The sequence below is a fragment of the Astyanax mexicanus genome, chromosome 3, assembly GCF_023375975.1.
Source record: "Astyanax mexicanus isolate ESR-SI-001 chromosome 3, AstMex3_surface, whole genome shotgun sequence".
NCBI lineage: Eukaryota > Metazoa > Chordata > Actinopteri > Characiformes > Acestrorhamphidae > Astyanax > Astyanax mexicanus.
Genome location: NC_064410.1, coordinates 27078758 through 27095498, shown reverse-complemented (window position 1 = coordinate 27095498; position 16741 = coordinate 27078758). Strand labels below are relative to the sequence as shown.

The window sequence follows — 16741 nt, the reverse complement described above, 5'->3', positions numbered from 1 at the left end:
TTGATGTTTTATTTTATAAACTACGGACAGAATTTAAAAAAAAAGATCCAAATAAAAATATTGGCATTTAGAGCATTTATGTGCAGAAAATGAGAAATTGCATAAATAAAAAAAATACATACATATAAATATTCGTAAAGGTTTACGAGTTTATATTTATATCTGGTGGAATATCCCTGGATTTTAATCACAGTTTTAATGCATCTTGGCATGTTCTCCTCCACCAGTCTTAGACAATGCTTTTAGATAACTTTACGAAACTGGCGCAAAAATTCGAGCAGCTCAGCTTGGTGTGATGGTTGGTGATCTTCCATCTTCCTCTTGATTATATTCCAGAGGTTTTCACTTTGGTAAACATCTAAGAAAGTCTCTTATTTTTTCCAGAGCTGTATAAATATGTATATAATTATGTTACTCTTATATGTTATTGACTGTAATATAAAACTGTTATACAAGAACTAATAAAGCACTAATGTTGCAATTTTATTAATGACTTTAAGATAAATAGGAATGCTGATAATAAATCCCTTTTAAACAAAAAACTAAAAGTCGTACACCCAAAGTTGTCATTTGCTTCAAATATGTGTGACAGACATATATTTTGGGCTAGTTTAGGTTTCTGAAGGGCGGGTTTTAGACTAACTTTGGGCTGGATATTTTTGTTGGACCTGGCAACCCTGGTTAGGGCGCTTCAGCTGGAGAGAGAGAGAGGATAGTCGGGAATCTCCAGATCAGGTAAACAAGCGGCGGTTTGCGCACGGAAATGTTCACAACGCACGAATTCTCCTATCAGATTAGAGGCGCGTGTGTTAGAGGGCACGCTTTAAAATCCAGATTAGTGACATTTGTGGGAATGGCAGTGCTGCATTCACACACAGTGGCCTTCGTTTAAATGACCCCTCTCGCTGTCTCGGTGGCCGGAGAGCTCCGCCGTCATGGAGGAAGGAATAGGGAGCCTCAAATAAACTTTAGCCAGCAGGCGAGCTAGGCTAGGCTAGGCTAGGAACCAGTGGACGTCTGTGTGCTTTAATTATTTATCTGTCTAGCTCCATAGATAACATATTAAATGGTGTGTGCTGTTGTGAACAATACAAGAGGATTAACACTGGATTAAATACATAGGTATAGATATATGTATGTATGCAGTATCTGTATGTGGTGTGGTTGTGGTTTGATATGGTTCACAATTAGGTAGCAGTGATGCGTTGCTGTGGCCACAGTAGAGGTGGGTAACCCAGGTCCAGAAAGTAAAAATCCATCCCAGGGTTTTGTACCAACTGCCTGGGCGGCTCTACTGCAGCTCAACTATACACAGAGCCGCCCAGTCAGTTGGTACAAAAGCCTGGGATGGAGTTTTGCTTTCTGGACCTGGGTTACCCATCTCTAGCCAGCAGCTAGCTAGCTGGAGCGGTTGCTAGGTTAGCTTGCCAGCAGATAGCTGGCTAATATTAGCAAGTGGTCTGGCTCAATTGTAGTTAGCTATGTGCGGCGAGTTTTTTAATATTTTAGACCTTTTCTCGCTTATACTCCTTTATAGCTATGCCTGTCAGTACACTAGAACGTAGCTAGCGCTAGTTAGCTATTAAACATATCCTCAGACAGCCTTTCTTTGGCCTACTATGTTAGCTAGTTAGCTTGCTGCTTTGTGTTTTATAACGGGGAAAGCTAGCTAGCTAAACTAGCTGGTGGCCTCTCTGTTGACAACTAGAAACGTGTAAGCTACCTGTGGTTGCTTACTATCGAAACTAAACCTAGCTAGCTAACAACTTTACTAAGCTTTAAGTTACTAGATTTAATGCCATTCGTATTTAACCCCCTGTGACATATATTTTATTTCATTTGAAGGAAACACAAGCACTGCATGATGTTATCCTGAGGCAACTAATGAAAAGCACTATAAATAACTAAATGAAAACATAAAAATGTATTTTAAAATCTAAATATAATTCATCATAGATTGATAAAAAAGGAAAATAATTCTGTAATTACAAATAAGGGGTTGATTGAAACCCTCTATGGCATGGTGTTGCTCTCAGTCAACAAAACAATTTTTGATTGTTATATTGTCTTTACATTGGTTTACTAATATTGTACATGTACAGCTCTGGAAAAAAAATAAGAGACCACGTACAAATGATGAGTTTCTTTGATTTTACCAAATTGAAATCCTCTGGAATATAATCAAGAGGAAGATGGATAATCACAAGTCATCAAACCAAGCTGAACTGCTTGAATTTTTGCACCAGGAGTGACATAAAGTTATCCAAAAGCAGTGTGTAAGACTGGTGGAGGAGAACATGCCAAGATGCATGAAAACTGTGATTAAAAAACAGGTTTATTCCACCAAATATTGATTTCTGAACGTTTAAAACTCTATGAATATGAACTTGTTTTATTTGCATTATTTGAGGTCTAAAAGCTCTGCATCTCTCTTTGTCATTTCAGCCATTTCATTCTGTAAATAAATGCTCAAAATGACTATTTTCATTTGGAATTTGGGAGAAATGTTGTCTGTAGTTTATAGAATAAAACATCAATGTATATTTTACTCAAACATATACCTATAAAAATAATATCAGAGAAACTGATTCAGAAGTGGTCTCTTAATTTTTCCAGAGCTTTATGTGGCTATTTTGCTTTCATTTACTTACTAAAACAGTGTTTTTTAATTGTTGTTTTAAGGCAACATTAGCCTATGTAGTTAGATGACAAGGCAATCGTTCCAAATCAATGATTATTAATTTTTTGGATTGATATATCAAAGGGGCACCTAGCTCTAAAAAAAAAGTAGGCAGTATCTTTTTTCAACAAATTTAAAAATCATTCCATAGAGGGTTCATAGATGTAAGCCCGCCTGAGCCACTAATTCTAGCCAAAAAAATCCCCAATGCACCTCAATAAACACGTGTGAAAAATTTAATCTGTGACAGGCTGCAGAATAAACCATGTGTTAGACGTAATATTTATTAATGCAATAATCCTGTGTCATGTATAGACTGTATTCTGCATGTGTAATGTTGCACGCCATATTTCAAACATAAACAGAATATCTGATTTCTTTTCTTCTTTTTTGTTTGGATATTGCACAGGTTTGAGTCTACTGTCCCGGCATGGGGGACATGAAGACCCCCGATTTTGATGACTTGCTGGCAGCGTTTGATATTCCTGATATTGATGCCAAAGAGGCTATACAGTCAGCGCCTGAAGACGTAGAGGGACACCAGGGTTCAAGCAGTGGATCTCTCTCAAAATCAGGAGAGAGTGGAGCTGGAGGAAATTCAACCCTTAGTGCCCCCAGCCCAGCCACAGATCCACAGAGTGACCCCTCTATTGTTAGTGTAATTGTTAAGAACCGTGTGCGAACCGAAGCCGTAGACAGTGGTGATGTACCATTGTCAGAACCACTTAACCATAATGGATTTGTGTCCTCAAGTGGGCCAGCTCATCTTTCTCAGTCCCGTAGCCAGCCGAATGGGGAGCAGTGGCCATTGTGTACTTCAAAAGTGAATTCAGAAGCCACTGGATCCACTAACACTTCCAAACAGGGCAGCAACATATTCAATAAGTTGAAACCTTTGATGGCACAGGGAGCTGGAGACCCTGTTGGAAGGGCCAGGAAAATGCAGCTTTTGCAGCAGCAACAGCACTTGCAGCAAGAATCTGGTTCAGAGGGAGTTGACAAAGCAAAAGCTGCTGTTATTCCTGGTGGCACAAGTGGAGCAGCTTCCCCGTTTTTTCCTCCTCCCAAACCTTATCTCCCAACTCTCACCACAGTTCCTTCTTCGTCACCCTCATCTTCGTCTCCTTCTGTTGGATCTCGTGTATTAGGGGCTGTTGCCTCTTCGCCACTTGCCACAAGCTTGACAGAACCATTTAACGGAACTCCACGCCATGGTTCATCTGGATACAGGCGTGTGGACTCAGAGGAGGAGGATTCAGATCCTGATTCTGGGGGTTCATTAGTCATCCAAGAAAGTCCCGGTTCTCCCACTTCCCCAAAACGTTCACGCAGGCTCAGATCTCCTGCTGAGAATTCAGAGTCTCCGTCACTCCCTAATTCAGCACCCATGTCCTCTGCCACATATCCCAAACCAGGGGATGTCCCATTGGCCTCACCGGCATCCCCTCAAGCGCAACAGAATTGGACTTCCTCACCTGCTCAGACAGGGACTGCAAAGAGCCCACCACCAGAAGAGCGAAACCCTGAGCATGTCATTGAGGAGCGAGACTCTCCAGAAAGTCCAGAGCCTGAGATCCCCAAAACTACAGTGACTATGTCTGCAGCCTCCAAGAAATCTTCCAGCCCAGCAGTGGCTACTTCACCACCTCCAGGCCTCCGAGAGCCAAAGGAGGAAGAAGAGGAAATGGAGGTGGCCAAAGGAACACAAGAAGATAGTGGAGATGAGCGTAATTCAGAAAGCCAGGACAATGGACAAAAAGAGGACGAAAAGATGGATGTGGAAGATGAGAGTGATTCGACTCAGTCTCCAGCAACACCTAACGTCAGTGCACCCAACCCTGGAAGAGGTGGAGGCACCCCAGCTGATGGTGTTGCACCCTCAAGACCCCTCAAAGTCCGCATCAAGACCATTAAGACTCCCACAGGAAGCATTACCCGAACCGTAACCCGTGTGGCAGGAAAAGGAGCTGCTGCTGCAGGTGCAGGCAAAGCCACGGACACTGCAAAGGTTCAACCAGGAGGTCGAACTGTTCCTGCCAACAGAGCCCGAAAAACAGAGCCCACAACTGGTCGAATTGTGAAAGGTTCCAACCTCCCTGTATCAACGTTAGAGGCCAGCAGTGCTATGCTGGCAGCAGCGAGCAAAGCTCAAAATAAAATTCCTGTCTGCTCTGTCAAGACTAAAGTGTCCGCCACAGCCGTCAGTATAACGAAAGCTGCCACCTTGCCTGTGACTCCTGCTGTTGGTGGCATCAGTGTGCGTGCCACCACAGGTAGAACAACCAATGGAGCTACCCCTAATGTCCATGTACCTTGCAAGCCAGCTTCAATTGTCAACAGCACAGGAGCTGTAATTTCTCGCAGCCAGTCAAGCCTGGTGGAAGCTTTCAACAAGATCCTCAACAGCAAGAACTTGCTGCCCAGTTACCGTCCAGACCTCTCTACCCTGCCACCCCCAGAATGGGGGCTCCCCATGCCAGCTACAGGCTACCGTTGCCTGGAGTGCGGCGATGCCTTTGCCCTGGAGCGAAGCCTGGCACGGCATTATGACAGGCGGTCTTTAAGAATTGAAGTTACTTGTAACCACTGTGCAAAGCGCCTGGCTTTCTTTAATAAGTGCAGTCTGTTGCTGCACGCTCGAGAGCATAAGGAGAGAGGACTTGTTATGCAATGCTCACATCTGGTTATGAGACCAGTTACTGTGGAACAGATGATTGGCCAACAGGACACCACTCCTATCGGTATTACCTTCATTTCTTTTACTTAAATCTGTTGTTAAAAACCTCAGGTTTCCAACCCTAGCCTGGGACTATCAAATTTGCATAATTTCATCAGGACAAGGATTGGAAACAAGTGCTGTAAAGTATAAATAGTTCATCTTAAGTGTAAAAAATGTATTTCCTTTTTTTGTTTGTTTGTATATTTCTAGGTATGCTTTCACCCTCACCACAACTGTCGTCTCCCTCTAACCAATCCGGAGTCCCACCTGCTTCCACCTCTAGTCCACTAAAGGATTCCCCCACTCAAGCCACAGCTTCTACCCCTCTTAATCCTGCTCGTCGTGCTCCTCAGAGTCCACATGCCCTAATGCCTCTTCCATGCAAGAAGGGAGAGGTCTTGCAGTACCATAATTTCAAATGTCCTGAATGCCAGGTCCAGTTTTCAGGCAAGGCAGAGCTTGTGGCCCACTTTCAGCAAATTAGAGCTACACATAATTCAGTGAGTATTAAAGTTTTCTTGAAATTATTCTTCCATTGCATACTTTATTAAAGCAAATTGCACGAGCAACATCAGGTGAAAGGCTTAATTTTTGATGCTTTTTGTTTTTTTCTCAGACCTGTACGCTTTGTTCTCCTCCAATGATGCTCCCTAATGGGTGTAGTGTGTCCGCTCATCAGCGGATCCATAAACACCGGGCTCCTCATGTATGTCCAGAGTGTGGAGGCATTGCTCGCCAAGCCAGTTTTCAAACCCATCTCGAGGAAGCCTGTCTGCACTTCGCAAGACGCATCGGCTACAGGTCTTAATTGCTGCTTTATAAATGTCTAGTGTATATTGTATAACATTTTTCATGTACAAAGACTTGCATTAAATTCCTACTAAAATGTTGCAAATCCAGATGTATCAAACCGAGTAAAAGCTGAATTCAACGCACACACTCTTTGTACATTGCAATCAACTTTAAATTGAGCTTACATGCACAAGCACAGCCTTGTCCCCCACAGATTATAATATGGTTATTATTATAAACAGGCTTTGGAATAATCATATTAGTAAAATGGAGTTTTTTCTGCCATGGGTAGGAGCCAACTAAATGTTTTTTTGGTTCTCTGTCCTCTAGGATAAAAAATAATAATAATAATGGAAGAATGCCATTTATCATCTTGGGCCAAAATTTTATAATAGTCACGGAAAATGCTCTCCTCACACAGTGTTTTTGTGTTTACACAACTTTAGAACATGAGGCCCCTCGTCCTCTTACTTCTATTGCATTTTTAGACCTACCCAGTTTGGTGCAGCAAAATGTTGAGATTTTGTTACATGTTTGATAGGTGTGAAAAATCCATTCTTACCTGAGCACCAATTAACTAAACCATGGTCGTGGTTTACACCTGGTTCTCACCAAATGATTCAGCAGCAAGCTTTTGTGGCAAAGTGAGCTGTACTGTCTGGCAGATGAGTAAAATTATAGTAACATTTTTCACGTTGACATTTCTTTATGGTTTAGAGACGTGTTGGTGTTAGTGGTGAATAGAAAGAGCCCTTTTTATTGTATTCACATCCTGTTGCATTATATACATTTTATCAAAAATAGTGTTTGTAAGAATGGACACTAGATACTATATTCTGGTGATATGCAAAATATATGCATAATTATGACATCAAATAAAACTTTATGCGCCTGCATTAGTTGGCACACCATAGAAATATAAATCAAGCATAAATCATTCAATTGGAAAAAAAAAACAATGACAGGAAAACTATAACATCTGGTGCATAATTTAGCAAACAAACCAAAAAAACATAGATTTAGATAATATAATTTTTTATGATGGGTTTTTATGATAAAAATGTAAGCATATTCATTTTATTTCATGATTTGTTTTAAGGTACTGTTTATAAATGACATTACATGTAGTCTTGCATTGACTAAATCGTTCCTCTCTGTTTAACAGATGCTCCAGCTGTCAGGTGGTGTTCGGTGGTCTGAACTCCATCAAGTCTCATATTCAGACTGCTCATTGTGAGGTGTTCCACAAGTGCCCCAATTGTCCCATGGCCTTTAAGTCTGCCTCCAGCGCCCAGGCTCACATCAGCAGCCAGCACCCTACTCTCACCACTGCGCAGGCCAAGTATGCTCTAGAAAATGTGCACAACACATCCTCAGACATGTACACCACTGACATATGCACAATTTTAATATTTAGCTAAGCTGAGATGCATGGTTAAATTAAATGGTTGCTGCTGATGCTCTGACACTTAAAATAGATTGTTACTGCACATAAAGCCAGCAGCTTTTTCTTTTTTTCTTTTCCTAATATGCATTTTCTTGTGTGTTTAGCAAAAAAAAAAAAATCCAGTGCATGAGCCTGTACACAAAATGCTTATTGTCGTAGTGGCTTTATGTTTATTTGTGTTTAGCTTTGATTAAATTCTGTTTTGTGAATTTATAATTATTCTTATATTCTGCTTATTTGGGTTGAAACTGTAGGTTCTAAGATGCATCTCGATTCGGACCTGTCAACATGTTTGCTTTTTGTGTAATGGGAATGCATTACGCAAGACTTATGATTGATTGATGCCATGTTCTAAAGTGTACATATCTTTGGTCTCATGTTGTCCCAAATTTTTCTGTGTGAGTTTGTATGCGGCCGCTCGCACTGTATGCCGCTTATCGGCGTTGGTTTATGGCTGGTTAGCGCAAGCGCTAATCCAGCAGGCTACTTATCAAGCCATTAGCTACTTTCTTCCAATGTTATCCTCCGAACTTTAATAACAATGTCACTGTGCTGAAGACTCTATTGTATGCTTTGTATAATACTTTATTCTTAGGCAGATTAAACTCAGATCAGCCACAACATTTAAACTAGCTGTGTACATTACACTGGTCAGCCATAACTTTATAATCACCTTTTTGTTTCTGCTTCCCCTGTAGCTACTGTTAATATTATATTAATCCTAGATTTTTGTATAAATTATTTGAATAATTGAAATAACTATACTTTTTAAGCAAATAGAAATAGTGTAAAAAGCCTATTAAATAGCAGGATTCATTGTGTATCATTACAGATACTTTCATGCAATGAGGAAAAAGAAATCCATTAATTGTTTCATAGTCGCATCGCAGACCTCTGAATTGTAATCGAATTGTAAGATGCCTAGAAATTCCCACCTCTACCTCGTAAAAGTACATTTGTTTTAAGAAATTAATATAATATTCTAGTACAACAGCAGTGTTTTAAAAATATCATAATATTCTAATCAAATTTCTCTCTCTGTATCTCTTTCTTGTAGGATGATTTACAAGTGCGTGATGTGTGACACAGTCTTTACCCAGAAACCCTTGCTATATATGCATTTCGACACTCACCTGGCCAAGCAGAAAGTCCACGTGTTCAAATGTCCAGACTGCACCAAATTATATGCTCAGAAAGGTTCCATGATGGAACATATCAAGGTTAGATACGCGAATGCATTTTATTGATCCCTCGTCTGTAGTTTAATATGCTTTATTTTACGAAATCTTGCCTTTTTGTGTTGCCCATTCTTTGCTTTTCCCTCAAAAGAATGTGGTGTCAGCAAAGGCATACAGTAAAGTCTTGGTTTGGCCTTTACTAGGTAGCTTACATGCTGCCTATTGCAAAGCTCTGTACCAAGCACACTGTTCAATTCAGACTTGTATGTCAGCCTTGTGTGTCAGATATTGTGCAATGATGTCACCATCATCTTTAATTGGTCTTCTCCTACTTGCTTTCTTCCCAGACTGCCCACAGAGGCCTGACAGGCAAAGCAGAAGCTCCCCCTGCTACCTCAGCCCCTGCCCCAGCCTCTACAGCTAACCCCAGCTTAAGAAGCAAACAGCCAGGAGTAACTGTTGGCTTTGAGGAGTGTGCCCAGGGACAAGGGGAGGAAGAGGAGAAAGAGGAAGAAGGGGAGGAGAAAGAGGAAGAGGAGGACGAGGATGACGACAACGATGAGGAAGAAGAGCAGCCGAGTTCTCCGGAGAGTGAAAGCATGGAGTGGAGGTGCAAGAAATGCAAGACGCGTTTCTCTGACAGAGAGGATTACATTGACCACATGAAGATGGAGCATGGCATGGTAGATAAACACAGCACGTTTCAAAAATTAAAACAGAAACATAAATAATTACGTTTTGGTTTTAAATAAATGGATGTGTCCTTTTTCTTATATTTAAATACTGCTGAACATACAAAGATAAAAACATGCAGATGTCTTCTAATTAGGGCTGTTAACGTTAAAGTGTTAACGCACGCTGTTCATTTGGAATCAGTTACGCGTTACTATTTTTTTAACGCAAGTTAATTAAGGCACCAAGTTTGACCCCTACTTTCGCTGTAATCTGCCCCGATCCCGCCCAACACACTGATTAGTTTTCTGGCCGAATAATTAAACAGCGCGCTCTGAACTTACGCGCACGCACGTGCACGCACACATGCACTGGCGCACGCATGGACCCACACACAGACACGCACTTTCCTGCTTCCTGCTTTCCTGATTTTTATTCTCATCAAATTAAGTTCGAATTTAGAAATCCTCACAACCAAGCTGAGACATTTACAATCCAATTTATCATGCATTCTTTATTCCAGCACCCTGCGTTGGTTTTATCTCAAGTATCTATTATAATTTGTATTGACACCACCAATTTACATATAATTGCATTTTACGTTTCTTACATTCATTCTTTTATCTACATTTAAATATCCACTAACACAGTTGTGCCTGAAGAAAAACAAATGTGATTAATCACAGTTAATCACAGATTTTGTCTGTGATTTTTTCCATGTATTGATGTATCGTAACTCTCTGGTATATGTATCTACTTGTAGTCAATGAAGAAATTTCCATGCCGGTTGTGTGAGCGCTCCTTTAGCTCAGCCAACAGCCTGCGTCGCCATGTCCGTGTCGTTCACGAAGGCACCAAGAGAGTATTCCATTGCCAGTGAGTAAAGCATTTGTCAGCACAGCTGAAACATCTTTGTGCAATCAACCACTCATCACAAGCAAACCTACATAAATTAATTAATAACTCATTTGAGAATTATGAAACATTTTTACCTAAAACCAATTTATTTTATGGTCATGTGTTGAAGTTCTTTAGATAAGGGGGATTTTTTACTGAAACAGATTAAGATAAACATGTCTCCTCTTCACTGAACCTTGCAGTAGCCTCAGGAGTACCAAGATAGATTGGATCGGTATCTTAACTACGTTTCCTTACTTTTCAGGTATTGTTCAGATGGTAAGCGAACATTCAGCAGTCAGCTTATCCTGGATAAACACATCCGAGTTAGACATGGCATCCGATCTAGACAGCCTGCAGACAGACAGGTAAGAAAAGCCTCTTTTTTCTGTCTTGGTGATAATCTGTGACATATTCAGTGATATTCTGTCTGCTGACCTACCAGATCAATCACCATAAGCATGAAGTACAAGTCTGGATGACTTTATTAACTGTAATATGTGCAGCCAAGTCTGTTGCAATATTTACTTTACTGACTTTTCTTACAATATGTGGACTTTAGTTTGAATGTTCTAGTCAAACATAAATGAATACTGAATCATCCAGACTATGATGGAACACATATGGAGATACATTTAGGTGGCTTTTATCTGGGATGATGTTATCTTGCGTTTTTTAGGGCTGGTAACTCTGATGAACTTGTACTGTGCAACAGAGGTAACTCTTGGTGTTCCATTCCTGGGGTGGTCCTGATGTGAGAGCCAGTTTCATCATAACATTTTTGATGGTCTTTGCGACTGCACTTGAGGATACTTTGAAAGTTCCTGAATTTCTTTTGAATTGACTGACTGTTTTCTTCACTTAGTTGAGTAATTCATGTCATAATATGGGTAAGAACATTGCCAAAATAGAGCTATTCACTGTATACTAACTCTACCTCCTCACAACTTTACAACTGATGCTCTCCAACACATTAAGAGACAAGACATTTAAGTAATTAACTCTTGATGAGGCACAGCTGTTAACTGACAACCTTCTTTGAAGAATATAATATATATATATATATATATATATATATATAACATATTCTGGTAGGCCTGTCACAATAATTGCAATATCGATTTATCGTTCAATAAATGAACATGACCTTAATAATTTTAATTTTCAATTTAATAATCGTGATAGCGTCTATTGTGTTTATTTGTATGTTTGTCTTTAAAAAGTGTATAATTGCTTTTTTTATGCTATTTTGTTATCATTATGTCAGTGACATTTAATAGTCTTAAAATTACAAAAATATTGTGTATCGCAATAATTTTTGGGACAATATATCGTCCAAAAAAAATGTCTTATCGGGACAGGCCTATACTCTGGTTTAATACTATTTTTTTATTGTTTTCTAAATAATTCCATATGTTTTTTTGTCTTTATAGTTTGGATATTTTAGTATTTTATGAACATTTTAAAATAAGTGTGTAATTGCAATGTACTGCTATTGTAATTATATATATATATATATATATATATATATATATATATATATATATATATATATATATATATATATATATATATATATATATTATTGCAATTGTTTTTGGCACAATTTAACATCCATGTACAAAGTTGTTGTGACAGGCATATATGCATCATTTCAGGATAATGGCATTGTTGCCCCCTACGCGTGTTCTTACATGCATGTTTAAATATGTAATATTTTTGCTTTATTTGTTTTCAGAATGCCCCTAACACTAGAAAGCGCTCAGCTCCTGCTGATGGGGCAGGCAGTTCCTCTGAGGTTGACTATGAGGGTGAGGCTTCTGCTGCAGGAGGGACTGATGCGACGGACACTGGAGGAGAGGACACTGTGAGTCCGGTGAAAAGAATGCGGGCGTCTGAGAGCCGGCCTGCAGAGGAAGAAGCGGACGATGGTACGTTCCGCTGCACACCGTGTGGCTTCAGCACACAGGACTGGGAGGAGTTTCAGCGGCACATTCCCAGTCACTGTGATTCCGAATCCACCCTGCAGTGCCTGCAGTGCGGCGCCTGCTTTACTTCCTCTGGCTCCCTGAGTCGCCACCGTTTCATCACGCACCGCTTACGGCACGACCACCAGGACAGCCGAGGTGGGAGCACGTCACCAGGCGTGTCGCCGAAGGACGGATCGCCCTCATCGCCCAAAGCGGGAGACGAGGGGGAGGGGGGTATGAGCTGCAGAGTGTGCGGCCGGCGCTTTGATAAAGCTTCGGACCTCAACACGCACTTCCGCACCCACGGAATGGCGTTCATCACAGCACATAAGACAGACAAGCCCCTGTAAAAAAAAAAGAAAGAAAGCAGTTGTTATTGGAACTAAGGTGAGGAGGAGATGCACACCTGCAATGAAGAGGAAAAAAATGCTGCTAGATGAACAGCTCTTTGTACCTTTTCACTCACTGGCCAGTCAGTGGAGTAGGTGGAGTTCTACTGATGGGAGGAGGATAGGCAGTAGAAGTTTTCTCTGTAATGTCCAGCTCCTTTTTGTGTCTGCATTTGTTCTACAAAGATTTGCATGAGTCACACCTAAAAAAGAACCTCACTCAACTGCAAACTCCTACCACCCAAATATAACAATGCTGTGCCGTAGCTTTAATGCATGCAATAAATACGCTATATGTGGGTACGCTATGAAATTGGTATGAACAATCCAATAATAAATACAGAAAATACTATCTTACATACAGTCCTTACAGTATATTTAAGTCAACCATTTATGAACAAGCAACATGAAGTATATTTTAAGACACAATTCACATTTTGAATGCTTTTAATTAGACATTCTAGACAATAGTCTTTCTCCAAATATATTTAAAATTTAATTAAAAGGGGTAGAGGAAACTGTTTCCATGCTTGAAAAATAAATTAATGTAGATTCTCTTGGTAAAATGCAGCTTGAATAAAAGTACTCATCACTGTAAATGTAGTAAAATGTACTAAAAGTATTTAAGGTACACTGACATGCTCAGACGTCAGTGTGACATGCCTGTTTGCATGGACTATTTTAGACAGATGCTGCTCTTGACCCAGATGTTGATACACAAGTAACACTATAGATGTGGAACTTTAAATTCCTTCACAACTCTGGAGATCATTGGACGCATACTTATACAGGAGTGAGTGTTTCCATGCCTTCCTCTAAGTTAACACTTCATAATCAGTATATACACTGCTATCCCATGACTTTTATTGATTTAGATGGTACATTTTAGATGCTTTAAATGTATTTAAATTACTTTTGTTACATCCAACTAAATCTATCTATTATATTAATATAATTTTATGTTACTTGGACCCTGTAACATGTAACACTAACAGTTTAGCATTTTGAACATAGTGGTTTCTACATTGCTTATAGCTATTGTTTACAATGCAATTCAGTTAAAGGAGAAATCCAGTGTGAAATGGACTTGGGGTGTACAAGCTTCTGTTGAATAGCCCACCTCCTTTTACCCCCAGCATACCAAAATACAGCTCTTTTAGTGGATGATTCAAACTGACTTACAATGTTAAAGATAGAGTTTCCCATGCAAAGAAATCACTATTTTTAGACCATTAACAAGCTCAAAGTAGCTCCATACTCCAATGGTAGAATTCAATGGTAGGGCTCTGACATTTAAAACAAGGCACTGTTTATAAACTCAGTAGTTTTAGGTAGTTTTCCGGATGCCAATATCTTGAAATTAAGTAACAATTAGTCAACTGGCAAGCACAAATTAATAGGTAGGATATTGAAACATACTGCAAAATGAATTATGTTGAAATGGATGAATTGCAGCTGTTGCTGGAAAGATCTCTGTAATATTCATACATTTTTACAGAATTGCAGAATTTATTTTGCAATCTGTTCCTCTATTCTACCTATTAATGGTGTATAAATAGTGATTTCTTTGCATGGGCAATGCTATCCTTCTATAACTAGCATTGTAGTTCTGTTGGGAGCATCGGCTAAAAGCGCTGCATTTCAGAAAGCTGGGAGCAAAAAGAGGTGGGCTATTAGACAATAGTTTGTACTTATCGTACTTCACTACACCCCAAGTCACACCGGAGTTCTCCTTTAAAAGTTCTTTTGGAGTTCTTAACCATACAGAAGGCATTTTAAGATTCTTTGAAGTAGTCAAATAACTCAAAGTACTTTTATCTAAGTAATATTTTACCAAGAGTATTTTTGTACTGAAGTCTTGTACTTTACCCTCCCCTTCAAAGCTCTGTTTATTGTTTTGGATCTGAAAGTAATATACAGATCTTACATGTGATTTGTCCTTCATGTTGGATAAAGTTGCTACTGTTCACACTAGTTAGGCTTCTGATCCAGGGACTGCATTAACACAGGTCAAAACAACCCACTCAGAGATCAGTCGTTACAGCCAGAGCTGCTTAGCTGTTTTCAGCCGAGGACCACTGTTTCACCTGGAGCTGGAGTTCACAGAGCATTAAAGCAAAATAAAAAAGGGTGCTAGTGAAGGTTTTTCCTCTTTGTATAAAACACTGACTTTTAATAATAATTATATTGTATCTACATTGTACTATTGATATTTATTTATATGAATCATTCGTACTGATTGTGAGTCATTTGATAACTTTCTGAACGTGGAAATGAAAAGGTGACAAATGTGGATTTGTTTATGTCAAAGAATAGACTTTAATATAAGAAGAGATAAACGGGGTCATGTGGGTGAAAAGGCTTGCTAACTGCAAATGATGGTTAAAGTCAAAAGGTCAACAGTGAAGACGTCAACGACAGAAACCACTCGTGACTGGATTTTGTCTCAACGGGCTAATTAAGATGTGTATAAATGCAGTACATTAATGGCTTGCTCTGGTTGTTTTGTTAGAAAACGTGAACAAGTTTAGTCTTTTGTATTTGTATATTTTTTTTTTCCTTAGCCGATTTCAGATATCAATAACGTGGAAGTATCGTTTCTGGGTAAGGAGCCTGATGTATTTTTTACAAATTTATTCAAACTAAAAAGGAGACATTAAGTGTGATGGATTGCTGATGCATTTTATTAAATACAAAAACGTTTTTTTTTTTTTCTTTGATAGTAGTCTTTTCTATCCAAAGTGTCTGTGCTCGTTACAAGCCACATTTCTTAAAAATGCGATATGAACATATTGTGGTCATGTGAGTCATTTGTGTGTGAATGTATGTGTCTAAGCTTAAAGTCACATGCTGTATGTCATTTTACATAAGAAGAAAAACAGATATCTGTCATATTCTATGAAGAACTTGGGTCTGCCTGCTTCACTGCCGTACACTTTGTGTCAATTCTACCTTGTTTCTGAATAAAATGGCAAATTGTCACAGTTCATCTGCTGGCCCTCTTTTATAAATATCATATAGGATTCTATAAAATACTAGAGACAAGTACACTGGGTTAACCAGTACATGCTTTAATTAGTCTGGCCCAATCCCATTTTACGCCTTGGTTCTACCACTTACCACTATTCCTTCTTTTTAACCCTTCCCCTCAGAACAGAGTTACAGGGAGAAGGGTTGAAATCCTCCCCCTAAGAAGTGGGAGAACCTTTCAAGCACCCAATACGTCATTAGAGCGCTAAAGTTAAGTAACCTAGCTGCTGCTTTTTAACTCGTTAACTTTAGGGCTTTATTGTATGTTTTCAGAAAGGGTGGAGATGATGAAGAAATTAATTATAACTGTCCATTCTATAATTTCTCTATAAATCCTATTTCACCCCTTGGGCCTACCACTTACCCCTAACCCTTCTTTTTTCTTAGGGGAAAGATTTCATAACTGTTCCAGAGGGAAGGGTTGAAATATGGGAATTCCATATTCTTCCTTATTCTGTCTCTTCACCATCATTCATCTTCATACTTACCCACACAATTGAGCTCAATAATGGAAAAGTAAGCAATATAAAGTATAACATTTTATTTCATGTCACGTTTCATGTAAAAATATTACAAATATTGGAAGTACTGTTTTTTTTACACAGAACAGGCTTTAAACATTTACATCTCTTTTAAGCAAAATTTCTGTATCTCTATTTGGAGAAGCATTTTTAAAAACAGACATTGAACATGGAAATCTTTACTTTATGATACTAACATTAAAAACCCTCTATACATATACTGATATCAAATATAAAAATACATCTATTTACTAATTACTTGACCAGCCCTACATTGTCAAGTGCTGTGCTCAGACTGCAGGCAAATCGGATTCATTTCTAAAATCAGATCTCTTCAGATGAGTGTTCACACTATTATTTACAAATAATCTGGGGTGGGTTTCCCGAAAACGATCAATCTTAGCGAATAACGAACGAACTAACGAATGACGTGAGTAAAGAACGAG

The 16741-nt window shown here is 39.2% G+C and overlaps 1 protein-coding gene and 1 non-coding gene across 3 annotated transcripts; both read left to right on the top strand.

Annotated features, from left to right (window-relative positions):
* The first annotated feature begins 657 nt into the window (after positions 1-657).
* On the top strand, positions 658-15733 carry znf687b (zinc finger protein 687b). 2 transcript variants are annotated; one of them, XM_007230509.4, is made up of 10 exons: positions 658-735; positions 3090-5421; positions 5610-5899; positions 6016-6200; positions 7357-7533; positions 8696-8858; positions 9164-9499; positions 10252-10364; positions 10651-10753; positions 12124-15733. In XM_007230509.4, the coding sequence occupies exons 2-10, from the start codon at positions 3111-3113 to the stop codon at positions 12703-12705; spliced, it is 4260 nt and encodes a 1419-aa protein (XP_007230571.3). In that variant the 5' UTR covers positions 658-735; positions 3090-3110; the 3' UTR covers positions 12706-15733. The 2 variants fall into 2 exon arrangements, with proteins under 2 accessions (XP_007230571.3, XP_049332200.1); XM_049476243.1 differs by lacking the exon at positions 658-735 and adding an exon at positions 776-1122.
* LOC125799536 (small nucleolar RNA SNORA13) lies at positions 8927-9065 on the top strand. The gene has a single exon (XR_007438518.1). It is a non-coding gene; the product is annotated as a small nucleolar RNA SNORA13 (small nucleolar RNA).
* Positions 15734-16741: the final 1008 nt, after the last annotated feature.

Excerpts from the sequence above, each read along its gene's own strand:
- znf687b (XM_007230509.4), top strand. The coding sequence starts at position 3,111 with ATGGGGGACATGAAGACCCCCGATTTTGATGACTTGCTGGCAGCGTTT. Across the intron at positions 5,900-6,015 it reads TTAGAGCTACACATAATTCA|ACCTGTACGCTTTGTTCTCC; the intron begins GTGAGTATTAAA and ends TTTTTTTCTCAG. Across the intron at positions 8,859-9,163 it reads CCATGATGGAACATATCAAG|ACTGCCCACAGAGGCCTGAC; the intron begins GTTAGATACGCG and ends CTTTCTTCCCAG.